Raw genomic sequence first — 27,657 nt, forward strand, 5'->3', positions numbered from 1 at the left:
CAAATCAATCACATTTTGGGGACTGTAAACCTTGCCGAAAATGTTTTGCGAGCAAATGCGTCCTGGTGAAAATAAATGCTTATAGCATAGCGGAGCATGGCGTTATGATTTGATGATTATGATTTTCAAAGAAAAAGCACAAGTTGCGGGATTTAACTATTATTCGTATCTATACATTCTTACAATCACTGCATTGTAGAAAACCAAAATACACATAAGTTGTCAAATTTTACTTACTTGCACTAGTATCTTGAGATACAAGTGACCCAACTTTTTATTCTTCAGTTCTTCAAAACTGAGTTTATTGGCACTCCCAGTTGAAGTCAAACTAAACAAAAAACAAAAACATGTTCACCTGTTTTCTGAACCTGAGCCATGATTGGTTATTAGCTGAGCCCTGAGTAACTGTGATGTGATTTTCAGTCGACAGTAAGTGGCAAAATGCCCCTCCGAGATGGACAAAAACGGCTGGATTTTACTGCTTAACTCAAATTCCACAACCGCAATATCAATCAGAATGCCATCTTTCGACTAATGGGCCTTCATAGAACATATTATTGTCTAAATTGAAGCCCAATTTGCTGGATTAATCTCTTGTCTTTTATGACAGGTGGGCTCACAGAATTGTTAAACATTGTGTGCTATCATGCAACGAATTGGTTGCACAGAGGCTGTTTGTCGGATGGAAATTCCTTCCAAGTTCCCAACTGATATGGGAGTAATACTAACACACAGTCACACAGTAAACACACACACACATATGCAGAGTTATACAACATGTTAAAATGTAAACAATATTAAGAGCAATACGATCACATGAGGTGGTGCTTGTAAGTTGTATTTCTGCATCAATAATCACAATGGTGCACTGTAGTGATTATGTGTTGTGTTGGCCAACTGTGTGCCAAAATAAATGTTTTTATCCCCAGGAGCATTGTGACCTAGTCTATCCATCCATCCAGCTGGAGCCTATCACAGCTGACTTTTAAGCAAGAGGCGGGGTACTTCCTGGAGCTGTCGCTTGCCAATCGCAGGGCACATTTTGACAAACAACCATTCACACTCACATTCACACCTATGGACGACTTACCGGGAGTCTTTTTCTTTCTGTTCACCTAAGAAACATGCTTGTGGAATGTTGAAGGAAGCTAAAACCTAAAGGAAACCCCAACAAGCATGAGAAAATGCTAACACAAGATTTGAAACTTCTTCAGGCAGATGTACTAAGCAGCTTTCACCCATTAAAGAGAGAGGTCATCCCAAACATATTTTTTTCAAGAATATGCAAGCCCACTAGTTGAAACAAGGCATTCTGATAAATATTGCATTTGTGGAATAAGAGTTAATCCACCCAGTTATAGCCATGTCTGGGGGGCGGCCATTTTGTCACTTCTGTCGGCTGAAAATGACATCACAGCTGCTCAGGGCTCAGGTAACGACCAATCACGGATTACCTGTTTTCTGAAGCTGAGCCGTGATTGGTCGTTACCTGAGCCCTGAGCAGTTGTGATGTCATGTTCAGTCGACAGAAGTGACAACATGGCCGCCCCTACAAAGATGGCTAAAAACGGGTCGATTTTGCTGCTTAACTCATATTCCACAAACGCAATATTAATCAGAATGCCGTGTTTCAACTAGCGGGCCTGCTGGGAACATATTCTTGAAACAAATATGTTTGGGTTCATTTCAAAAAGCAAAACAAACAGGGAGAGTTGAAGTTTGAAGTTTTAGTGTTCTAAATGAAAATCTCTTTCAGTCTGAGCCAATTTGTATAAAAGTTGCTCACAAGGGAAAACTGCTCTGCTTCCCAGTCAGTGTGTCAGTGGAAAGATTGAGTTGTGAGAGTCAAATTTAAGCAAAGTTGTGGCCAGAGGCTCAGCATGCAAGGAGCATTTTTAGAACATTTCTGCTGGTGTCGCTATTGTTGGATAGACTGGATCACAAGGATGCTGTTATGTGATTATATGTGCCACCACGGCAACAGTATTCCATGGCCCGCTCACGACCTGCTTCGTTTCTAATTCAAAAAAAGAAAAAGAAAAAAACGCCCACTGCTGACTTTTACGGGAATTCGATGAACAAATCACAGTCCTGTGGTTCTTTTCCTATGTTTTTTCTTTTAATTTTTGTTTCCATGTGATACTAATTTGGCTTGTAATGTTATAGGGTCAGCACGAACCTCTCTATACTGGTGTTGAAACTGCATTCATGACTTATTATTTCCCATCTTGACTTTCTTCCATGGGTCTTTGCCCCTTTTTACAAATTCTATTATTCATCACATACAAAAGAGGAAAAAAGTTTTACTTTATGATAAGAAGTTTAAGTTTTGGTTTCCTGCTTCATTCTTCTCACAACAAACATGCATGACTTGCAGCAGATGTTGATTCAGGGTTTACATAAGGAGCATCTTAAGTCCTCAGTTGTTGTGAAATCTAGTGAATTTTCAAAACTAAATTTTCCATGGGGTATATATGCATACAGTCTATAGTTAAGAGTCTAATTGGTTCAGCCAGCACAAGCTAACGTCAGACGTACTGGATTTCCACTCACATGCACACCTATATATGATTTAGAGTCTAAAAAAATGACCTTATAAGCAAATTTTGGAGTGTGGGAGGAAGCTGGAGTAACCGGAGGAAATCCAAACACGGGGAGAATATCCAAAGTCCACTCAGAAAGGCTGAAGTCCGGATTCAAACCCTCAATATCAGTTGTTCGAAAAGCACATAAAAAATATCAACCATTTTGCAACCCTCCTTATTCCGATTATAAATCACCCTGGTAAACATTTGACGTTTGGATAGATGTGTCTTTTTAAAAAGTATCTGAAGAGCTACAACATCACTATGTGCAGCAAGCACAGGCTGCTAGGAATTGAATTATCTTTCTGTGCATTTTCCCCAGCTATGCTTGTGTAAGCTTACTTAAGACCACTAGATAGCAGTATTATCACAGGCCTTGATTTGTGTAGAAGGACTATGCTTCACAATTGCACAATGTGTTAAGATCAATGGCGAAAGATTAATTTCTGATCATGATGAATCATGATCATTGAATGTAATCAACAACAGATAAAATGCAATATGGGAAGCACGGTGGACTAATGGTTAGTATGTCTGTCTCAGAATTCTGAGGTTTGGAGTTTGAATCTTGGCCTTTCTGTGTGGTGTTTGCATGTTTTCTGTGTGCTGTTGTGGGTTTTCTCCATGCACCACGGCTTCTTCAAACGTTTAAAAACATGCTTGTTATATTTTAAATTTCCCATAGGTGTTAAGGTTAGTTTGAATGTATGTATGGTGCCCCTCCCTCTGTTAAGGAAAGAAAAACTCAACCCACCATGGTCACAGAAATATCTTGAATTTGACAAAAAGTCATAATACATTCAAACAAAATCAGACATTGCTTTTTAATTGTTGTTCAATAGAATTGTTTTAAAAAAACAAGCAAACTCATGAATTGGCCTTGGCAGAAATGATAGTTACCCCAGAAAAGATTATGAGAAAATAATTTGAGTATGGGTACATGTTCAACCAAGTTATGCCCCCTAATTAGTATCACAGGTGACTTCAAACTTGTAATCAGTCAGTCGTCTTATTTACAGGGTGACAACTTTGGCAAATGGTCACTTATCTGTTTGGAGAGATGGTGTGCACCACAGTAAACATGAACCAAAGGAAGTGAAGGAGATAGTTGTCTTTGGATATGAGAAAGAGCAATATTGACAAGCACAATAATGGTAAATGCTACAAGACAATTTCCAAGCAGCTTGATAGTGCTATGGTTAGAGCTGGACATTCCGTCTATGTGACGGACCGGTTCGTCTATTCGCCGCTGACGGACGCCCGTATTGCTGACGGTTGACGAATGACGGGGAAAAAAAAGATGGGTTGAAAATCTGAAAGTTTGTCTGGAATAAAAAAAACTTCTAACCTATCAAGCAGTTTGATGTCCCTGTGACTACAGTTTTACGTATTATTCCGAAATGTAAGATCCACAGGACTGTAGCAACAGTTTTGTCCACGTTTTTATGCTCTGTGATTGACTGGTGACCGGTCCATGGTACATCTGAGATCTTTCACCAAAAGCCAGCTGGGATAGGCTCCAGCTCACCTGCGATCCGATTGAGGCCAGGTGCTATACAACATATATGAATCTGCAATTTAAAACCTGCATTAATTGTTAGGTTTTTCAGTATGGATCACAGCTATTCTGTTAAGAAACTTTCCAGTATAGTTTCTGTTGTGCATTTGACAAGTCTGGCAAATGTGCGGTTTAAACTGTCTGCGGTGTAGCTAACCTTCTATTCTTGCATTGTTTAGGTCTTTGAGTCAACACTGGCCAATTAGCACAACATCTCGTTGCTCCCCCTTGAACTGTTTTGATTTGTTATGCGCATTCATGCTTGTGACTGTTTGCATATGCGCCTGTAATCGCAAACACAAGCCTGAGGAATTGAGCAGTTTATGCCTGCTGCCGGCTAAGGGGTCATTTTCTGGCCTGCAGGTGCTGAATGAACATAGATCAACCAAATTTGAGGTTATCATTTACGATCAAAGAGTATCCTGACGATAAAGGTTTCTCGCTGTTCTTTGTGGTGCTGCTGGAACTGATTTTCCGAGAAGGTAAACAAGCTCTTGTTGTGTAGCATGGCGTAAAAAGAGTAACCGCTCTGAGACAGCGATATTTTTCAAGGAGAGTGGGCAGAGCCCCGTGGGTGTGTCGCCAAGGTGCATGCAATAATTTAGCAGAGAGTGAGCAACTCATAGATAACCAAGACAATCCGTTCTGCGGTCCTGGTCAGCATCCGATTTGTTTGTACAATAATAAAAAGCTTGAGCAATTGACGCCCTCCATAAAATTGTTTACAATAGCCCAAAGAGTGGCGCCTCGAGACGCGAGTGACACAAGTTTGCTTGACTTGCACGCAAAAATTTTCAGATACAAGCACTTACGGTGGTCGTGGGCTCAAGTCAACTCATTGTAGTGAACAGAACTTAAAAAAAAAAGAGGCTTCAATATGTTTTAATGCCCACTTTTGTTTGGCAGTTGGTGCATTACCAGTGGCCACCAGCGGGAACAAATCAAAACTTGTCAGCCGCCAAAACGTCAACACGATTAGGGAACGGGAATTTTGGGTGCCCTTCTCAGTTCTAATTTAAATATATACAAGTGTGGAGCTTGCATGTTCTCCCCGTGCCTGCGTGGGTTTTCTCCGGGTACTCCGGTTTCCTCCCACGTTCCAAAAACATCTATGGTACGTTAAGTAAACACTCTAAACTGGCCTTAGGTGTGATTGTGTGTGTGAATGTTTGTTTGACTCTGTGTGCCCTATGATTGGCTGGCAAACAATTCAGGGTGTACCCCGCCTACTGCCTGAAGACAAATGGGATAGGCTCCAGGATGCCTGCAACCCTTGTGAGGATAAACAGTTTGGATAATGGATGGATGGATAGAAGTAGCACATGAGTATAAGTCGCAGGACCTGCCAAACTATGACAAAAAGTGTGATTTTTAGTCAGAAAAATATGGTAACAATTTTACATACACGTCAACTTTTTCTTTTTTTTCCCCCAACATCAACTTGTCCATCTGTACATTGGATGATCACTGAGCTGATGTGCTAATTCCATATGTGATGTCATGTTCGGTGACAGTTTTTGTGCGACTTCTGAGACGTAATTTTCCCTGAAAATGTGTGTTGCTTCCCAAATCGTACCACTTTTAATGCTTTGTTTATAGCCAGGTAGTTAAATGGTATCATATTGTGCTCAACGTTCATATGTGTTTTTCTGTTGCTCCTGAGGCTTCCTGTGGCAGGCAGGAGAAAACCATTTCACACATAGAGACGTGTGTGGGAGTGGCACTGAGGGTTGAGTTGAGCTGTGGCGCTGGCTGGCAAGAGGTGTATAAATTGGATGTAGTCTGACTCACCTTGAGAGCATCGCAGTGCTCCAATTCATCAATGAGGATTCCTGATCAGAGCGCCCGGCGCCGCTGCACTCCCTGTCAAATTTATTAGCATTTTACCGCCGCTTGTATGCCTGTCGATGGAAACAACATGAAAGGTTGAGGGCTCATCGCAAGGGGCCGCCGCTTTTAAATGCGGACATAAAATGAGAAATAAATATGTTGATACTCTGGTGCGCCTATGCGGCTTCCAGAATCAATGTGATTCAACACTGCCAGCACGTCGACTGTCCCTGTCGTTGAAGCTGCCATTTCATGTTTATGGATGCCTCCATAGAGAGCAACTGCAAAGTGAGCACACAGACTGAAACATGCTGGGTGACTCCCCCCCACATAATATTGTGTGTGCTCAAGGATGCTCCATTCATCGTTTTTCTTTTTTTGTGTGTAGACAGGGCCTAAGACATTAACGCGCATGCTGCTATTAGTCAGAGAAACAAGATGTTGAAGAATATCTTAAAATCTACCACACTATCAATTATGTGGCCCGATTGGTTTTTCGCCCCGATGCACAGAAAAATGGATGAAATGGCCCGGTATTAATCACAGTTGCAAAAGGGAGCTAAACATTAGTAGGCAAGTCAGTCAGCTAGTGCAGATGAGGGAGCAATTTGTTCATCGCTCCTATTAGAGAAGACCATATCCTCGCTCTGCGACATCTGGCCGAAGGGAGGGCCATGCTGCGGCCAGCTGGACGACCAGCTCCGCAACTGTGGCCAAGGCTAACCGCGTCCCGCCTCCATAGTAATTATACATGCCAGAGCTCCCAGGATGCCGTGTGTAATTACCAGCCAGGTCTAAGCATCACCCAAAGGGGCCAGCGCTGTACTTGGTTATGGATAGATTGACAGAAATACATTTTTAGCAAGGGCCATTGGAGTCCATATCTCATCATTGATGTGGATGTTAGAGATGGGTGAAATAAGAATTTGATTGATTATGTCTCAGTCAATCATTGCGGTTGTGTTGTTTCTTGAAGCAATAAACACATATAGAGTATCCACCAGAGGTTACAATTGAATTTACAAGAAAAAGAGAAGCAGAAAGTAAACTGGGAGAGAGTTTCTTTTAATGCAGGACCATTTCGTTAGCTTCATTTAAATCGTTTTGAAATGTTCACAACTGTTACAAAATTGATTCTAAAAATAAAAAATACCATTGTCCTTGCTAAAAAAAATGTTTTTCTTGTTTTCCAAAAACATTCAAATATGACTCAATACCTTTACACACTAGATACATGTACAGAAATATAATAATGTAATTAATATAAATATGACAATATTGGCCTTTAATTTAATCCCACCTGAAACATGAAGCATAAAGTGCACATAGTAGTAATTCAACCATGCAGATGGATCACGTTACATGCAGCAATGAGATTACCTCATCTTGTGTGGACGTCTCAATGAATTGAGGAGAACGAGGAGTGTTGTCTCTTTTCCCCAAAATATTTCTACATCCTCCCACCTTGCTCCTCTGTCATTGCCACTACACACGGGACCATTTTTACTTTTACTTACCGCAAACACTGTGCCACGTGATGTCGGGTCTTTTTTTTTGTACATCACTTGACATCGTGCTTAGAGCGCATGCATGTCACAGATGTGTTCCGTTCACATTCAAAGTCACATTTGTTTGTGTAATGTGATCATGCGCTGCAGTGTGAAAGCAAATTCAACAGAAGTCTTGATGCTGTGATTTTTTTCAAGAACATTATCAATACACATTGGCCTCATGAATATAGAACACAAACCGATGAAAAATTAAATGGAGCTAGGCTTTCTAAGTGAGTGATGTTAACCGTAAGTTGATTTTTAACTGTTAAAAGTGTCAAAATATACTGTATTTTCCGGACTATAAGTCGCTCCGGAGTACAAGTCGCACCAGCCATAAAATGCATAATAAAGAGGAAAAAAACATATATAAGTCGCATTTTGGGAGGAAATTGTGCGCTTAGTACACATGATTTCCACCGAGCTACGATGGTAACATTTAGCTAACATTCACACATGTAGAGTACAAGAAAGTTACTGTAAGATAACTTTAAACTCACCAAAACGGGTGTAGATTGATTAAATAAGTATTTTATTTATCCTCGACCATGTAGAATGTTTCCAAGTCTCCATAAGTATTTATGTATTCGGTCGTAATTATGTCTTCGTCTCCTCTGTGCTCGGCTTCTTACGTGTGTGGCTGCATGATGCAATACCCCAGCCAGAGACAAGCAACTGCCTGTTTCTTGGTTTCTTGGTTACGCGACTTATGGTCCGGAAAATACGGTAATTGTTTCACACAATAAGTAACTGTGAACGGACATGTTCCTTCCTCTGAAATGATAAGCAATCTATAAACGATAGTTAATTTAATGATCATCGATTAGGGTGCTTCATTTACATTAGCTTGAGGAGTGAAGCTCACTTGCTTCCCTGCTACGCCTCATCCATTAACTTGACAGCAAACAGCCCATCCCAGCAAATAGTACCTGTGGTCCCTGTGCTGCACAGCCCTATTAGTCTCCATTTCTATCCTGGTTCTTCCTCATCTCATCCGCATGTGGAGTAGGGTGGGGAGGGATGACATCCAATCAGCGAAGACAGGTTATCTCTCTGACACACTGAGTCAAGTGAGGGCTCTTGTTGAGGCATTTATAAGCCTGTAATCTTCTGTGCCCCTTGCTCTCCGTGTGTGTCAGCCTCTCCGCTTGTGTACGCCAGTGTTCACCCACACTTATCTGCCTTAATATTCTAGAAATAGGTGTGAAATCATGCTCGGAACAACTGAACAGAATAAGATTGCGTAGGTGACAGTGAGAGGTCACATCATTCGTCATTAAGAAACGTGAATTGGGGGGAGATGATAAGTGAGTTTTTATACTCCAGACTGAAATGAAAACCAGACCAAGAGGGAGCTGCTGTAGAAAATAAAATAGTTCAGGATCAGTAGTGGACGTGTTGCATCTGTTTGTGGCGGAATTTCTTCGCCAGAGGCCATAAGACTGAAAAAGCTCATTAACGTGATGCTCAAATGTCAAATGATGGTTTGGTCAATGTGACAGATAAACTGAGCTGTTTTTAACGTGATGTCAGTGTTCTGTTTTTTTTATTTAAGGACATAGACTTTTTGGTAATGCTTATGTTTTTTATTAGTAGATTACATTTACCAGCCACTGCATCAGGTGCACTTTTGGAATGCCTGTTACTGTCAGAAAGGTACCATGTATGCATCTTATAAGTTCTCACTTTCAGGTCTTTCAGTAGAGAAAGTTTATTTATTTATTTATTTATTTTGGAGAGTTGAGTCGAGAGAGACTTTTTTTTCTGTTGAAAATGGCAGTTGAGGAGAGCAAAAAGAGAGAAAAGCAGAGAGCGAGAGGACACAAAGCAAGACCTTTTATAAAATATAATACAGTACAATTAAACTTTATTTATATAGTGCATTTCCGAACAGCTGCAGCTGTGACAAAGCACTTTACATTAGCAAAATAGATGAACAAAATAGCAATAATCCAATATTTGTATTATTAATAAATCAACCGGTGTGGTTGATGAAATGTGATTTCTCCTCACAAACGTTATCACTGCAAAAGCAAAAAAAAAAAAAAAATGGAGTGCCTCAAAGGAATAGCAAAGGCCTCTTATAATACAGCCCCATTATTAGCAAGCGCTGCTAAGGGAAAACATTATAGCAGACTCTCAAAGAGCAAAGTCCTCATCCTATCTATATGTTAAAAAAGGTTAGTTGCTTGGCTGTTGGCTTTCAATGAGCATGGCGTCTTCAGCCTGAAGCCAGAGTTGGCAACCTCTACACACCACACAACCTGCTACCACGTTTATCGTCAACCAATTGCAGCAGGGGCCAGCACTCTAAACAATCCACACCAAGTGCTGATAGCCTGGAGGGGAAGCGATGTAGGGCCAAGAGCGAGCAAGATGAGGAGAGTAAATCCCCATTATGTGTCTGCTAATAAAGAATTACCTCTGTCAGCTGTAGCTTTTTATTGTTTGAGAGCCCTCATCCATCAAAAATAGCCCTTGTAGCCTCAGGCAAAGAATTGCTTTTGAAATTACTTTTTCTCCCAACAGACCCTCAGAGACATCGCTTAAGGGTATCAGGTAGAGATGAGAATGGCACCATTTGTGAGGGGAGGCCATCTTTAGAACCAAGTGGCTCACACGTTCAACAAAGGTTAGCTATATGTGTCCTCTGTCTGAGATTCTCATAAGTACATGCAGGCTGATTCCTGCTTGAGGTCAGACGCTGTCATCGAAATTTGTTTTTCTTGCAACATGGTGGAGAAACATTATGTGTGTCTACTGTCAAAGTTGTGACTGAGGTGAAAGCTCTAAATTCTATCCCAGAGTCTCATGCTCTGCTCCACCTTAGCCTATCAAAAGGCCCAGAAGCCCGTCCGGCAGCTACTGTAACTCACAGAAACAGAATCTTTTGGAAGGAGTATACTGTTGCCCTGCACGGACACTTGGGACTGACATTTCTAGGACTTTCTTTGATGCATATAACAATGAACAAGTATCCATACATCTTTTTGGGCTGCTAGTAGTACAATTGTTTTAATTAGTTTTTCACTTTTAGTTGTACTTACAAGACACCAAAGACACCAGTTACAAGCTAGCTGTGCAAAGTTGTGATTTTAAGAATTGCCTTCTCTGTAGTTAAGAGTTTAATGATATAAGTTTGACGTCTGTATGGGTTTATTATTCTTGAACAAATTTACTGTTTCTTGATTGTAAAATCAATTCAAAATCAAGGCAAATCATGGTCGAACAGCCCCCAGAAACTGCTTAATATTATGTATATTAGCAACTTGTTTAAGCAGCTAATTTGTTGGGTCTGAACAGTTTAGCATTGGTAATACAATCATCAGATCAATCAAATGCCACATTTTCAACTAAATCATGCCTATCCCAAATCAGCCCAATCAGAGACCTCTTGTGTCCCTCTAACAACTGTAGTCATAAAAGTCCTATTAATGGTGTTAAAAAGGGTTGTGCTAATGCATGTCCTAATTACCTTTTTGTTTCTGAGAGTGTCTGTCTTGTGGAAGCAGCAGAACTCCTCTTTGTTTGTGCAACTGTGTAGGATGAGAATGACAGCGGGAGTCCTACATGATATCATTAGCGAGCTACGGCTTTGCCAAACGCTCCCTCGTCTCATAATCAGAGCGTGAGAGATGGCGACATTGTGCCAAAAGAAGGAAAGTGGGAGGACAGCTATTGTCCCCTCGGTGTGAAGCTGCTTATACTGTTGTTGTGTACCATCTCTGGGTGCCCGTGTTGAAAGGGAACGCAGGAGGTTTGTTGATAGGCTGATCCATTTGATATGACAAAGCAAAGAGGCTCATGTCCACCAACACTCTCTCACTCGTAAATCTTGACTGACGACAATAAGGTCAAAATGAACATGCTCAGAATAACAATAGAATGAACAAAAGGCTTTGGTTATTATTCAATTTCTTAAGAAAACTACTGGATTCATGATATTTACTAAAACCGTTCCTGTTTTGAAATCCTGAGCAAGAATGTGCTAGCGGCTCCTACTTAACACAAGTAAATACCCTCCACTTCCCCATAGGGATGCAATTATTCTTTTCATGAATACTAACAAATACTACTGTTTTTAATTAGTTTCCATAAGGAATGTGATGGAATTGTAGTCTTTGTCTTGAACTTTGACTAAATGCTCACTGCTAATTTTAATTGAACTGTTAAACTGATTTGAAGAACACGTATTTTTCTTGTCTATGCAAATGGTTGTTCCCACGAGTTGCATTTCCATAAATTTCAATGGAAAGTGTCCAATTTTTTAAATTGACAGACTTCCCTATCTCACAACATGGGCAACTGTGGAAATTTACTGGGATTTTTGTTTTGTTTACTACAAAACATGACTCCAGGTGTTCTGGTGAAAGTTACTTAAGGGTTTTTATTAAGAATTGCCATCAACATGATCACCACGTTGTCCTTTACAATAGACATATTATGGTTTTCGTCATGTAGTCTGACAATGCAGACACAGCTACTGCCAGAGCTGCCGCTCTTTCTTGGATGAATAATTCACTGTCACAAGCAGCAGAAGACAGCTGTTGAACACGCTGCTGTGGCTCTCTGCCAGGTGACAGTGTAGCCTCAGAGAGAACCAATAGTATCTGTTGTTACCATTGCCTTTAAGATGCAGACATTCAGAGGCATTGTGGAATACAATACAATATATTCAGTAGTGCTGAATTCGTGTTCGTTAAATCCAAAGTGCAGCACAATGCTTCTCCCACAAGGTGCGAAATGAGACAGATAGGAAGAGGAGCGTTTTCGATGTGATAATTATGTGGAGATGCCAGACACTTGTGGATGAGTGATGGCGGCTCCCATCTGTGCTCCAATCAGCGCCAAGCCCTCCACAGACGGGTGCTGTCATTGAGCAGCAAGTAGCCGCATGCAAGTCTTAAAGAAACATACCACTGCTTTTATATATAGAAGTACAGTACATGATATACTACAAAGCTAAAATTTATTTTTGTCTTTATGCAGTAGTTTTGCGATTCAATGACTTATTTGAGGAGCAACCTTCAAATTTTGTGAAACTATTTTTTTTGCAGGTTAATCCCAGGGACTAGAAGCAGGGGTTTTATTAAACAATGCAAATATTACAATATAACAAATGAGCAATTGGTTTTCTATTTTTATATATAAATCAACACCTTTTTTATATTGAATTCGCATTGTGTATAGCAGCAAATTGTATTTTATGTGGAAGCAAAGCTGAATTGATTAATAGCATAGCAGTTAGCATTACTTCTCCGTCTTTCCTCATCATCCCATCGTGAAAATGATACTTAGCTTATTCGCCGCCACAGAGGCGTTGACTGGAGCTACCCGGCAACGTGGTTATCTGCAGCAGCAGACAGCCAAATCTTGTTGCTAGCTAGCTTCTGCGGTGTAATAGCATCGCTCTTACAGCTTGCCACGACCACCTACTTCCCACGTGTAGGTGATTTAAAATGCTTTTTGGGATCGTCTCGGCGGTTGATTCTCAGTTTTTCTATTCTTTGTGTTTTGATGAGGCGCAAAATCCGATACAAAACCGCTTATTTCGATTCTTGTACTATGTACCATATTTTAGTTTAGTAACAAAGTGGAGTCAAATCATCACCCTTTTTTAGGTTTCCTCTCATACTGCCGGGGAGATAACCTTGCTAACTTCAAGGTTAAACATTTTAGTCACGTATCCGTCAGTGTGATGTTGATCTTCTATTCATGATACTGCAACTCTGTGCTGCTCGAGAGCTTCTTATTTACTGCTTGGCTTGGCTTTTCCATGCCATCTCATTTTCAACTTTCTTCATGACTTAACACAACGTTTCTACACGTAACAGGCACAGTTACTCATAGAGTTACTGTTTCAGTTGATCAAAGAATATGTTCTGTTCATTGTGATTGCCTTAATAATAGTGCTCTATAAGTGGAACCTGAAAGGTTTGTCAAATCACATTTTGTCCTACATTTTTCTTCGATTCTTAATTGTACGGCTTCAGGGGAATCTCACTTCAGAAGTTCCACTATACAGTAAGTGCATATTCGTGGTTCACTAGTTTTTTCTGTGGACAACTATTCACAGTCATTGTGCTCTTTCTGAACCGCCCCAAGATGCCAAGAGAACGCTATCTAAATAGGAACTGGTGTCAAGGTAGTTTGTTGAAGTGATGTATCCCAACTGAGAGATGAGCGCATGAGCATATAAACGGGCACTTTGGGTGCATTTTTTTTTTCCCAAATCAAATCATCTGTAATACATTTATTTTAAGGGTAACTTAAGATGAATTTGAAATGATCTAAAACAGTTTTAGGATCATAGTTTGTTGTATTTACACTGTATCATTTTTCAACTATTAATACTGTATGTGAAATTGTATTTAAAAATATTAGTCACATTTTCCATGTTCTTTGTGGAAGTGATTGTTGCTTATATATTCTATTATAAAATATTGTCCTAAATACGATGTATGACTATCCTTAATACATAATGTGACTGTTTTAGACAAAAATAAAAAATATGTATTGGACTGCTCAAACAAGCCGTCGTCCTTCCAGCAGCTTGCTTGGATGCTGAAACCTCAATAAGATGCGAGTGGGTGATGTGCTGTCACATCTTCATGTGACTGACAAGTGGCTTTGTGATTGTCATTCTGTCGCTGGCGCATCTGTATGCAGGTGTGTTGACGCACTGTGAGTGAGACACAATGGAGGTAAAGAAAAGGAAGCAAAATCTTTCCATTTATGAAAAAATTGGGATTAGATAATACATTTGGACATTATTAATTGCATGCTCAGGCTGCATGCTCAGGCCAGACTCTACTTTCTCTTGTCTATTGACATATTTCCATCGGTTGTAATTCAAAGTGTGCTGAACTGTTGCTGTATGTAAAACACTTCTGGTCAAGATGATTTGTCATCACTGAGTCTAACATTTGGCAATACATGACTAGAAATGACTACATTCCTCCACTTTTCTGCAGTGCAGTGTTCATTTTTTTAATTTAGTTTCAGTTTAGTCATAAATTAGTCACCTGGTTGTATTTTAGTTTTAGTCCAATCTTAGTTGACGAAAATAAAGAGCAATTTTAGTTGATTAAATTAGTAATTACTTTCCGTCAGCACACATTTCAACTTTCAAACAGAAAGTATAACACCTATTTGTAACTAGTTTAACACAAAAGACACATTTAACACAACTGTGTAATTTGTAAACTTTGTTTCAATTAAAAATGTTGAAATAACATTATGCCGTCTTAAAATTTAGAAATTAGTTTTTGACTAAATAAATGTAAAACAAAAAAGGGCTTGGGAAGCTAGCATTGTCAACAGTTTCTTGCAACGCCTCAGACATGTACAGTCTTGGTAGTCTGTGGGGCAGATGTTCTCCACAGCTGTCAGCTTTCTGGTCCTGCTCTCTTTAGCCTACAGTATGTGAATGTACAACATCTCCACCAGTTAACGTCAAGGCTTTCTTTATTTACCTCCACAGGGTTAAGCTTTGTGCTTACCATCGGTACAGTAGACTGCCATCCTCCATTTAACGTAACCCTATAAAGTCAACACCGTTTTGGTTAGATCAGACTTATTTAGACAGACAAAAAGTCATCTTAAATGATTTCTGATAGAAGTTGAAACACGCAACTCACCTATTTTCTTTGAAACTGTTGAGAGTCGAATGGGACAGTGAGATTTGATCCCATGCCATCTGGACTACAGTCCGCTTTATGAACCACTACACTACTATTATCCCCAGGTCGAATGAATAAATCCCTAATTTATAAATAGTTATCTTAAATATTCTTTTGCATCACACATTTCACCTCATCTTCTTGGAACTTTATGTGAATGTCAGATCCAAGAAGAAGTCAATGATTGAATCAGATCACGCTTATTAAAATTTTTAATTGATCTTCAAAGATAATCTTTGTCAGAACAAGAACCTACAGATTTTAATGATTTACGGCACAAGGTTTTTTCCCCCCCCCTCACTTTTCTGACCTTTTTTTTTTTCTTCCATTTCTGTCGTTCAGACTCCGGCAGAGAAGTGCCGCTATGTCGTTGGCAGCGTTCTGTCTGAGGGGGAAGAGAAGCCAGATGAAGACCTGCAGAAGCTTTATGAGAAGTTTGGCTTCAAGATGTTTTCTCTGCCGGAAGTGAATCATGCAGTGACCACCAGCTTCCCCAGCACCACCTCGCTCTCCTACATCCTGGCACCTTTCAGGGTCTACCCTAGGCTCAAATCCTACATTGAGGTACTGACACCAACTACGCCGGTTTACAACAAGCAGTAAGAATATGTCGTCGTATCCTTGTCCTGATTTGCCATTTTAAGATGTGTTTATGTATTCATATAATCCCAATAGAAATAGCGTGGGGAGGCGTTCCAACCAAAATGGAACAGTGTCTTCAAATTTGCGTCGGCTAAGTCACTATAGACTGCCATGTGTCTCTTTGGCGGTCACCAGCTGCTTCCTTTCAGCTGCCCCGAGGCTCTTCCACTCCCACCCGCACCTCAGCACACACACTAACAAATACATGATTGCAGCCTGGCTGAGCTAGAAGCTCCAGATCCTGCGATTGAGCTTTTATTTACTGACTTTACTCTAATCAAGGACAGAAGGCAGTCTTCTGGCACTCTTGGATAGTAACTTACAAGAGATCCTCCACAAAAGGCAAGGCATACTCTTTTGTTCAGTTTTTTTTTTTTTGTTAATGTAGCACTGTTAAAGTGGAAATCAACCCAAAAATATATTTTTCAAGAATATGTTCCCTGCAGGCCTACGAGTTGAAATAGGGCATTCTGATTAATATTGCGTTGCGCAATATGAGTTAAGCAGCAAAATCCACCCATTTTTAGCCATCTCAGGGGGCGGACATTTTGTCGTTTTTGTTGATTGAAAATGACATCACAACTACCCAGGGCTCAGGGAACAGGGAATCACAGCTCGCCTGTTTTCTAAAGCTCAGCCGTGATTGGTCGTTACCTGAGCCGTGGGTAGTTGTGATGTCATTTTCAGTCGACTGAAGTGGTAAAATGCCCGCCCCCAGAAATGGCAAAAAAATTGTGGATTAACCTTATTCCACAAACGCAATATTTATCAGAATGCCTTGTTTCAACTAGTGGGCTTGCATAGAACATATTCTTGAAAAAAATATGTTTGTGTTGATTTCCCTCTTTAACAGTGCCACACTAACAAAAAAACTGAACAAAAGAGTATGCCTTGCCCTTTGTGGAATATCTCTTGTAAGTTACTATCCAAGAGTGCCAGAAGACTGCCTTCTACCCTTGATTAGAGTAAAGTCAGTAAATAAAAATCCATCACAGAGTATTATATTGTAGTATTAGACTATTTGGAGTCAATTGATCTAACACGTGTGAGAGTAGTGCTGCCAGCATGAGAAATAACATGTAGTAAATAAATAACAGCTATCTGGCTAGTAATAATTCTTGTTACATAATCAGCGCCTGTATGGAGATTGTCAAGGTAGCTGAGGTCTGTTTTTAAGATGCTCATGTTTGTCTACTCAACACAAGTGCAACAGTCCATCAACTGACCCGAGTGCTGTGACAGGTCATAAGGAGCTGCTGTTGGTGTACACTCCATGGGCTAATCACACTCAACCCCACCCCATCCGGTTTGACTTGCGCACTATGCGTATAGCAGCTCCAGCGAGCCTCATGCATAATGGAGCAGGGTTTATGCAGGCTCGGTCTAGAGGGTGCTATGCGAATGTGCTAGAAATGCGTGCATATACAGCCTGCATGATTAATTGAGTAGGTTAACAGCGTGCGAGGGAATTTGAAAGGAGGGAGACTCTCGTGACGTCGTTTTGTGTACATCTTCTTACTCTAGCTTCAACTCTCTCTGGCACATTCATGCCATACCGTGCGCCAAGTTGATACCGCATGCAACAGTCTCATTTTCAGAAGTCGGCAAAGTAAAAATGTTTTGAATTGTGAATGCTTATTAGCACGCTCCAAAGAATATTACAAAGACAACGATTAACGTGAGTGGAGGAGAAATAAACAAAGTATTTATACTACGCAGCAGGTTACTCAGTGAATTGTAATGTTTTGACAGAGCACCCGCATTATTGAAACCTGGTTAACAACGCCAGCTACCTGGCAGCTAGTAGGCCAAATGTTTGCCAGCACAAATGTTTGTTTGACATTATTGTCAGTCATTCTTTCATGTACTTTTAATCACATCATGAAAAATAATGCATGATGCTTCAAAGGCTGACTGCAACATTGACCTTTTGTCACTCCAGTCTCTCACTCTCTCTTCGAATCGACATCCATCCTTATAGCGATAGGAGGAAGTAGAAGGATTTTTTTTTATGTGCCAGTGTTGCTCCAATTCTTCTCAAAGTGGCTTAGTGCCAGTAAAAACAAAACAGACGGCACGGCAACTGCCTGTTTGTGGTTCATTCTTGTTCAACCATCGTCTGTAAATAACTTCGACAATTGTCTGGAATGAGCATGCAACATTTATATACGAGCTGAATTGTGGATGATTGTGGGTTGTTGATTGAACATACTAATCGCTGTCGCTAATCGCGATCGCTTATCGTTAGCATAAGCTCATCTCGGTCATGTCTATGAAAATAAATATATATATGTAATGCATAGATTGATAGTATTTTCTGTTTCTTGTGCAATTTCACAATATAATCACGCAACTTCGCTGCACACCTGGAGTCTGTGGAGTTTGTTTGTGAATGTTTAGCTGTTTGTATAAGATAGCTTCCTCGACTAGCAAGGCCTTAACAGTCAAATTGTCTTTTTTCATACTATTTTAATTACTTATTTAACAAAATATTAGATTTTAACTGTTTAAATTATTCATGCATTTTAATAGCTTTTAGGATTTATCTTATGTTTCTTTATGTGGGTTACAATAACATGTGAAATGATATAGCGGTAATTGTCATGGCTTGCTAGTGCTGACTTGTATTTATGATGTTTTGTCTCCTTCTGCAGCTTGACGCAAGCTGTAAAATGGCTGTAAACACGTCAAGCTAACATGTCGCTTAGCAGACTATGTGAACTATGAACTGGAGGTGGCGTGACAAAACATCAGCACTAACTAGCCATGACAGTAATAATGTATTAATAATTTCACACATAAGTCGCTCCAGAGTATAAGTTGCACCCCTGACCAAACTATGAAAAAAAAAAAGGTGATTTATAGTCCGGAAATACGGTACTTGTAAGTCAATGTTTCATCAAAAGAGTTGTGAAAAAAATTGTATTAAGGTTCGAGTTCTTGCCCAGTGCTGCTTTAAATACTTCAGACTTGAGTAATTGCTGCACTTTGCATTTGTGGTTTTTTTTTTCATCAAATGTTCAAAAAGACACGTTCATTCAACACAAGTTTCACCCAGATATAATTCTTCTTATACCCACACCACAAAGCTTCTCAACATTTGCTCTAAGCACTTTACTACACTTTATTAAACCCCCAATCTTGCAGTTAGTTGTCTTCTTGAGTAGTTATAATCTCTCCGAGGTATGTCTCAAACGGATTTTCTTCAGCTGTTTAGTCAAATTGATTGTATTAAACATGCTGGGCTTCACTACTCCTCTCTTTTGCATTTAGCATAATATGCAGATGTAGACACAAAAGACTGTTGTGACCTATCTGCATTAATATTACTTGTTTTTCACACAGTTGAAAGAACATATGCCTGTGTGTGTCTTTATGCACAATATTGTGCCGTTTGTGGTTGAATATTTAAAGGTTTATACCATGATATCAATGTTAATTCATTCATTTAAGGTTTTTCACTTTACGTGTTCGCATTAAGCAAGTATATTAGATAGAGAATAAAGAAGAAATATCGATTAACTATACAACATGCAATTCTTACATTAATACATTTAAACTGTGATTGTTTATAAACAGCTTTTAGCAAGAATACGTAGACTTTTTTTTGAAGAACTGTTCAAAAGTAAGCGTAATGTCAGGCTGCTAAAGTGGTATCAGTGTCAAAGTATCTGAGAATTTTATAAGTAGGACTACACTGGCACCGGTGCCAATGTCTATGTCAGTGCATTCCGAGTAGTCATTGTTTTATTGACTTTTCGTGTGTTTTGATGAATTAATAGGCAATCGAAATTGCCTAATCAGCCTGAACAGCTGCATTTGAAATGTCAGCATCCCACTTGAACGATAATGTAGACCTGTAGCAGTTCTACAACACTGGAAACCACAACCGCGTTAATAATTGTGTTAAATTAATATATTTACAAAGCTGCACGGCGATGTCGGGTGCATTCAAGGTGCAAACAAATAAAAATAGATGCCGCTAGTGGGTGCAAAGAAAACTCCTCAACTGGTGACATCTTTGAAGTTCAGCATTACTTTTCCATAACTGTGATCAAACAAAGCAGGGACTTTGACGCTTCTCCATGCAGACGTGATGAACCCAAATGTAATACGCTTCGTGATCCATTCGCAGTTCTTTTTCTCCTCTGAATCAGCCGAGCGGTTTGGGCTTTCCGCCATTCCGGGCTGACCCTCCCTTCTCTTTTGTCAGCTACTGAGGAGCCCAAAAGGAGACGGAGGCGAGGGGGAAGGCCTGGCAGGATTGCACCTGCTTTGATCCTCTTCATCCCCTTTACATCTTTAATGTCTCCCAGGCAGGCTCTGAGCGCCCACTCTCCCTGACCACACCTCACTCTGCCCCGCCTGTGTGGGCTCGTGCAGTATGGCAGGCATGCCATCATGAACTCACGGGGTGAAATGAGAGTCAGTAGAAGTATGTGTCCCCAGGGCTGATTTTGCTTGCGCGCTTGGAGAGATTTTTAAGGAGCACGCCAATGTGTGTGTGTGAGTGGTTTGAGGTGCAGCCTGTGGTGAGGAAGGAGCTCCGTCTCCTTTATTATTAATGCCACCGTTCCACGGAACATTGTTTCCGCCATTATGTTTTTATTACTAACACACTGTCCTTGATTCTTGAGGGTCTTTCTAGAATAATCATCTGAATATGATGACAATTCTGCACTCAAGTGGCAACTTAAAACCTGAAAATGACTAGTCTACAATGAATATACCGTGTTGTTGGCTTCTTGTTTTCTTGTCTGCGAAGGAACCACCAGGATGTGGATGCATGAGGCTATATTTAGACTACTGTGATTCAGATGACACCTTGCTCACTTTTTTTTTTTACTTATCTCCTCCAAGTATTTAATTGAATTCTTGCATTATTGGGCAATTTAATATTCAGCTTTCCTTTTAGTAACCCTGAAAAACACATTGCTTGTCCGTTTTACATTATAGTACAACGTGGGCCTGATTCAACTAAGATTCCAAATAGTGGGCGCTGAAGTTTGGATTTTCTCCCAACAAATTGCGTGTGCCGGTGACACGTAAAAGGACTGCAATACTAATCCGTTTATCTATAGGAGAGCATCAAGTGCAAAAGAAAGTTTAAAGTAATGGAATCTTAAGCGTTCAGAGAAGAGGCAAACAATTTTACTATATCAATATATCGCTCTGCAGAGCTGAGCATTTTATAAAAAATGTGCGGTCTGTCCGGCCGGATCAAATGCTAATCGCCTATAGGCCGGTGCGACTACCATTTTAAACAGGCTTCCGTTAGCATTTCCAACTACCAACTTCGTCAAACTACCACAAGGTATGAAGACCGCATTTACTTCACAGCTTGTTATGGTCCAGTGTTGGCAGCAGATTTGAAAGTTGAGCCCAAAGTTCTCTATAAATGGGCTGATTGGAAGATGATAAAAAAAAATGTTCACATTAATGCGATGTCTGTAACCCGGAAACCCCATTCACGTAAAACTAAAAATGAAAAAAATGGACGTGTTTATCACAGGAAAGCGACGATATACTCCTCGCATAAAGTGCAAAATGAACTGCGCTACAATTTTGCACATTTGGCAGATGTTTTGGCAACTTGTTTCTAGATCAGCTTCCACATTATGTTTGTGTGCACGATCAGTTTGTGCAAAACTAGTAAATAAGCCACCAAGTGTTAATTTTGTTGAAAAGATGTATAAAGAAATATAACTATAGAGATATATGAAAATACAGCATCTCCATGCATCTTGCTTCATGCAGTCATCTTTCATTCTTGGAATGATGATATTTTTTTATTATTGCTACTGCACAGCCAGAGGGGGAAAAAGCTGTCTCATTCTCGTTTGCACAAAAGCTAGAAAACTGAGGAGTGTGATGCACTGACTTATTCTCTCAGTGGGCTGGAACATGGCAGAATGTTAAGATGTTTTGAATGGTACATTTTGCAAAGCAGTCAACTCACAAACTTTGGTCCACAATGCTTTCATGTGACATTCTGTTTGTCTTTGAGTGAAGTCACTCATTTACATACAATTTACAAAAGTAAAAATGTCAACAAGTCATGGAACTGTAATGATAGCAAAAACTAAAAAATACTCTTGTTTTATTTGACATTGTAATTTACCGCTTATGGTGAGAACATTGAATTCATTCTTGCCAATGCCGATTGACAAACAATATCTCTATTATTGTGGTCGTAGTTGTGATTCAGAAGTGCATTGCGTCATACGGAAGTCATATTAATATTTCTGCTACCTTATTTAGCCACATAAGTGGGACAGCATATTCAGTTTGTAGACAAGTGGTTTTGCTCCTCTCACTATCCTGAAGAATATCATCTTGTTATCCCGCCTTTGCTTTATGAGCAGTCTACTCGTCGACCCTGATTGATTGCAAGTGCAAGTGTTTGTGATTGTTGTATGAATCTCATCCAGTAGGACATCGTAACGGGTGCAGCCGCGTCTATCCTAAACACATCTGCATAGGTGTTTTCCCTTGCTGTCAAATGAAAACTTTTAGTCCTCCCTCTCCGTAATTTCCACGCATATTTTCCTTGCCTGTTGATCCATTGATATGCAAATAAGACATCTATGGTAATATCAACTCATTAAGCCACAGGGGATTCATTTACATTTTGATGTCAAACGAAATTCTACATTTTGCATCTCATTTCGCCTATCCTCGGAAATCATTTTCCATTTGAAACACTCTTTGAAAGGATTCCTTTTGTTGAAGAGATGGTCATTTTCTTTCTGAGTCTAAAAATGGCCACGTGGAAGACAGCATGCTGAGTGTGACTGAAGTGGCGGGTGTGTTAAAAAGTTAAGTTGGACTTGAGAATCTTTGGACATCCACAGGGTGGCAGTGCCCATTGTAGAACCTACACACGTGGACACACACGAACACACATACACACACATAAACAAAATCGATTACTCGATAATTCGATGGTGGAGGAGTCTTCAAGATGATTGATTCTAAAACAATTTGATAGTGACAGCCATAATTTCTTTTATTGTCATTATGGACACATTTTTTTTTACCTTGTATTTTTCCTTTAATCTGAATAATTATGGAGCGGCAGGGTGGTCGACTGGTTAGCACGTCCGCCTCACAGTTCGGAGGTCGTGGGTTCGATCCCGGCTCCGGCCTCCCTGTGTGGAGTTTGGATGTTCTCCCCATGCCTGCGTGGGTTTTCTCCGGGTACTCCCACATTCCAAAAACATGCATGGTAAGTTGATTGGACACTCTAAATTGCCCCTAAGTGTGATTGTGAGTGCGGTTGTTTGTTTGTCTCTGTGTGCCCTGCGATTGGCTGGCAACCAATTCAGGGTGTCCCCCGCCCACTGCCCGAAGACAGCTGGGATAGGCTCCAGCACACCCACTTGTAAGGATAAGTGGTATAGATGATGGACGGATAAATAATTATGGTCTTATACTGGTCCAACATCCATCTTCCGAGGCACACCCCCTTCTTCAAACAGCCTTTACCTTGCCACACGTCAGTTTCTCAAAGTCCCCTTAATCAAAGGTGTATTATCTTTACCCGCAGTTTCTGGCTAAACCGTGATCTCCATCTCGTTCGTAGCCTTGACCTCCAGGTCAAGACTCATGTTGTCTTTCAGCGCACATCAATTCAGTCCCCTCAATCAGAACGCCATTCGTCCTCTCCAGCCAGTCTAGAATACAAAGTCCACACTTCCTTGCCACCGTGGATGAGCAAATATGAACTGCATACCAGATATGTATGTCCTCTGCATTGGCACCATAATTATGGACAAAAGGAGCAGATGTGTCGAAAGGCGTGCTTTGCTGAGATTTTCCATAATATATTTTGGATGTAGCTGCAGCGCCTCCAGATTTGATTCACAGTGTAGCGCTAGAGGCTTTTGTGTTTTGAGAGTTTGTTTTCCCATCCGATGCGCACATGAGATTTTTCTCTTATGTAATGTAGCGACGCTGTCATGCACCAATCCTCAGGCACTTCCACACCCACAGCCAAGGAAAGGATGCAGATCGCAGAGGGCTCGATTTGCATGTTGGTAATATTCTGATGCATTAACACTGACATGCATTTTTTTTTTTTAAATATTAGTATTACTTTCATACAGTTTGAGTATACTCATGCTGAGTTTAATTACACATGACTGACGTGAGATGAATCCAGAATTGGTTGATGAACCTCCACAAAGGGTTAGATAATGTATAATTAATAATGTGGCTTGTATGAGAATATGCAAAACCTATTTTGAAGGGGGGGAGGTGTCGTTGGGGACCGGCCCTGATTCGCTTCAAATTTGGCCGGCAATAGACCGGCCGTTTGGGAATCTCCCGACATTCCCGATGGCCACCACACCTCTGGCCATAACTTAGTGCGTTTTAATCACACTGTGATAACAAGCAGCCTAAGCCGGCAACTAGAGAGCAGAACAACATGAGTGTCATGATGGGGTTTTGTTTATGACTGCCTGTCAGCCGTATGCTCTCTATGCTTCCCAGTTTTATGGCTGCCTTGTAAATTATGCAAATTTACTGCTCTCACTATGTAGCATTTATCCTTTTTACACATGCGACTTCGCGCAGCTTTTAGAGGGAGGGCCGTGCAGTTGAATAATGATGTAGTGTTGATTATGATTACATATCTAGTCTTTTGGAGAAATCATCCAAATGATTACTTTGGTTACTTCAGTCCATTGCTGTCATAAGACATCAAATAACACAGCAAAAATGACCTCCTTTAGCTAGAGAGTAACGGTTGATTAATGGATAAGTTTAATGAACACAAACAAAAATGAAATAAGTCTGCTCCTTATGCAGACTTCAAGATGTCCAATCAGAACACGTGTTTACTTCCCATTATTGACAATGATGGACTACAGGCAAATATTGATAAGACAATACTATGCTCAATGATTTCTGGGCTACTAAAGTGACTATGCACTCTGGTGTATTTATATGCAACTTTAATTCTTTCCATATCCACACTTGTAACTCAAAATGGATGATGACTTGTATCTTAAAAAAAACTCATGTGGTGTCACTTGTATCGCAAGACAGCACTATTCAGAAACGCCCTTTTTGTGGTTCACTATTCACTAATTCACCTATTAATTTATTTTTTCTGTATCCTCAGCTTTTCCCTGAAAGACTCCCGTATTCGTATGTATTTGTTCCCCTTCAGTAGTGCCCTAAGATAGCTCCACAGCCACCACTAATAGAACAGTAGTTATCGTGTCAAGGTTGAAGTGATACATCCTGGCTGAGAGGAAGATGTTTGTATTTTCGGGCAGAGCTAAATTTAGCCTGGGTTGTTAGTGGAGAGTCTTTACCGCATGTACACGCACCTGTTATTTTTTGAAAATCAAATAAACTCAGCCATTTATTTTTAAAATGAATGTAAAATGACTTTGAAATCATGTTACACTGTTTTGGATCATATAGTTATGGTTTAAATTATTAATAGAGGCCATTCTGAAATACATTTTGAGAGGGTGTCATCTACTCATGATTTTTCACTATTCACCGCATTATTGTACAGTGGACCCCCGCTATTTGCAGATATGGGGATGAAGCCCGGCAATAGCAAAAATCAGCAAATAATGACACCACTGTACATAATTATAACAGGGTTTCAACTAGACATCCTAACAAGTGCACCGATTTACTGCACAACCGACATCCACAATCACACACACCCCGTCAATTGCGAGGTCACCTCACACCTCACTTCATGTCTTATTTGGCAAGATCAACAGAACTCCTCACAGAAAACAACTCAGACTATTTTATTTATATGCACAGCATAGTTTGAAACTAAATTCATGTTCATGGATGACTTTGATGTCAAGTTTCTGCTCCGACTGTGGTTGTCTGCTTGGAAAGCTTGTTTGGAGCTGAATGCGCGAGGCAAAAAAAAAAAATATATATATCCACAGCCAGCGTGGGCACTGCACTGCCAGATTTTGTGTACTTCCTAACATTTTAGCACTGTTGCACACTAACATTTTAGCACTGTTGCACACCTTAAACAGGATCCATCAAGTGCTTTTATGAAGGCAAATTCATGTTTCGAAATAGAGGACCTGATATTTTAAAAACAACACTTTTGTATGCACAGGCAATTGTGTATGTGTATGGATGCCTTTTTTGGGCTTGTCCCTATGGAGATGCGCTCTGAGAGCATGTCACAACAGCAACATCCGGGAGCTGCAGTGGGAACAATCTACCGTATGTGTTAAGGCCACAGTCCTCATTAAAAGAGCTGAGCCATCAGTGACTTGTGCTGTGCTGTACTGCCTGGAGAAATGGTGCATGGGTGCAAATATTGATTCTGTTTATTGTCTCCCTCCCTGTGGGATGCATGTTGGAGATCCACGCGGATAAATATTTGCACTGATTAATGATCAAAGCAGGAAATCAATATAAAATGGAATTGCCATTATACTCAATCTTATCAATGGGGGGGAAAAAAAAGCAAATGTAATAAATGCTTTAAAATGGGGCGTTGCCAGTTTTACTTGCATTTCTTGACCAAGGTGAACAGTTGAACCATTGTTTTCCAGACGGAAATAACTCCAGGCAATGTTGTGAGTAACATTGTAGCATTCTTAATTGTCACACATGATAAAAAGAAGGTGCCCACTATAATCGAAATTTAGCATCCTCAATGTAGGATGTGTGTATATATATATATATATATCGTTCTTATATAATTTACTGAAATAAATAAATTGTCAATGTCCAGAAGGATAGGAGGTGTACGTGTCATATATTGCTATGAATTTGGTGCCGGTCCTAGTGCGAGCTCCCCGTCTGTCTCGCTGTGACGCAAGTCTCACATCTCATCTGCTTATGAAGCTGCTAAAGTCATGTTGGGAGAGATAATGGGTGTTGATTAAAAGACTGCGGGACTGAAGTGTCAGGTCTTTGCACATTCTGTACATGCTTGTGGCAAATACATTTTAGGATAGAATGAAGCATGCTTTAATCGTGGGCGTGTGTGGTGGACACAAATGCATGGAAATGAGGTTCCAAGATGTGCGACCACTATGTGTGTCAGTATTGCCGCTGATCTTATTTGTCATATTATCCCGTGTAAGAAATCAAACAAGGCACTGAAATGCTTGCGAGCGACTCCATTAGATTAGCCGGGCAAATTGATTGTAAGCGTGTAGTCGTTTCCATCGGAAAGTGGCACTGATTGCAGAGGTGGGTGAAACGCGCTGCGTCTTAATTTGATCACGCTGTAGCTAATGCTGTGTGCATTACGGCAGACGCTGCAGATTGGGATTAATGTTGCCATCGGCTGAGCAGGAATGGCGCGGTGGAGGAAGTTGGGGATTGCATTTAGAAGGGTGATCAATAAGTTAAAAACTGACAGAGGCACTATCCATTCCTAAACGCCTCCTGTGGTGAAGTCCTCATGAGTTTTTTACTGATTTTAAAGCAGGTTGAACAAAGGTTCACACTAAACATAGTCAGGGTGTGGTAGTGATTCTGATTTTGTCCCCTTCTTCCATGCATTTTCTCTCGCGCTTATCCTCAGAAGGGTTTCAGAGGAGCTGAAGGTGAAGGAATCTCTAATATGAAACGATACTTTCAAGGATGCCGAACTATATTTTCAAATTTATAAATATTGGAAATCGAAGGAATCCATTTCAGGGTCCGACAGATGCTCATAAAATTGAGTGCAATTTTTACTGCCCTTCCCACCTCTGTAGGGGTATTACCGTTGATGTCAGGGAGGCCAGTCTCTTCACATCAGTGCTAAACAGAGCTAACTTTGTTCTTTTATTGATGCCCATTTATTGTTT

The 27,657-nt window shown here is 40.3% G+C and overlaps 1 protein-coding gene across 1 annotated transcript in view; it reads left to right on the forward strand.

Moving 5' to 3' along the window:
• tex264a (testis expressed 264, ER-phagy receptor a) overlaps positions 1-27,657 on the forward strand; it is a 57,757-nt gene that overhangs the window by 2,218 nt on the left and 27,882 nt on the right. The window contains exon 2 of the mRNA XM_086041722.1: positions 15,548-15,769. Within this exon, the coding sequence (XP_085897848.1) occupies positions 15,548-15,769 (222 nt within the window). The remainder of the gene's footprint in view (positions 1-15,547; positions 15,770-27,657) is intronic.

This window comes from Filicampus tigris, chromosome 9 (genome assembly GCF_054856515.1).
Source record: "Filicampus tigris isolate MCC_2025a chromosome 9, RoL_Ftig_1.0, whole genome shotgun sequence".
Lineage (NCBI taxonomy): Eukaryota > Metazoa > Chordata > Actinopteri > Syngnathiformes > Syngnathidae > Filicampus > Filicampus tigris.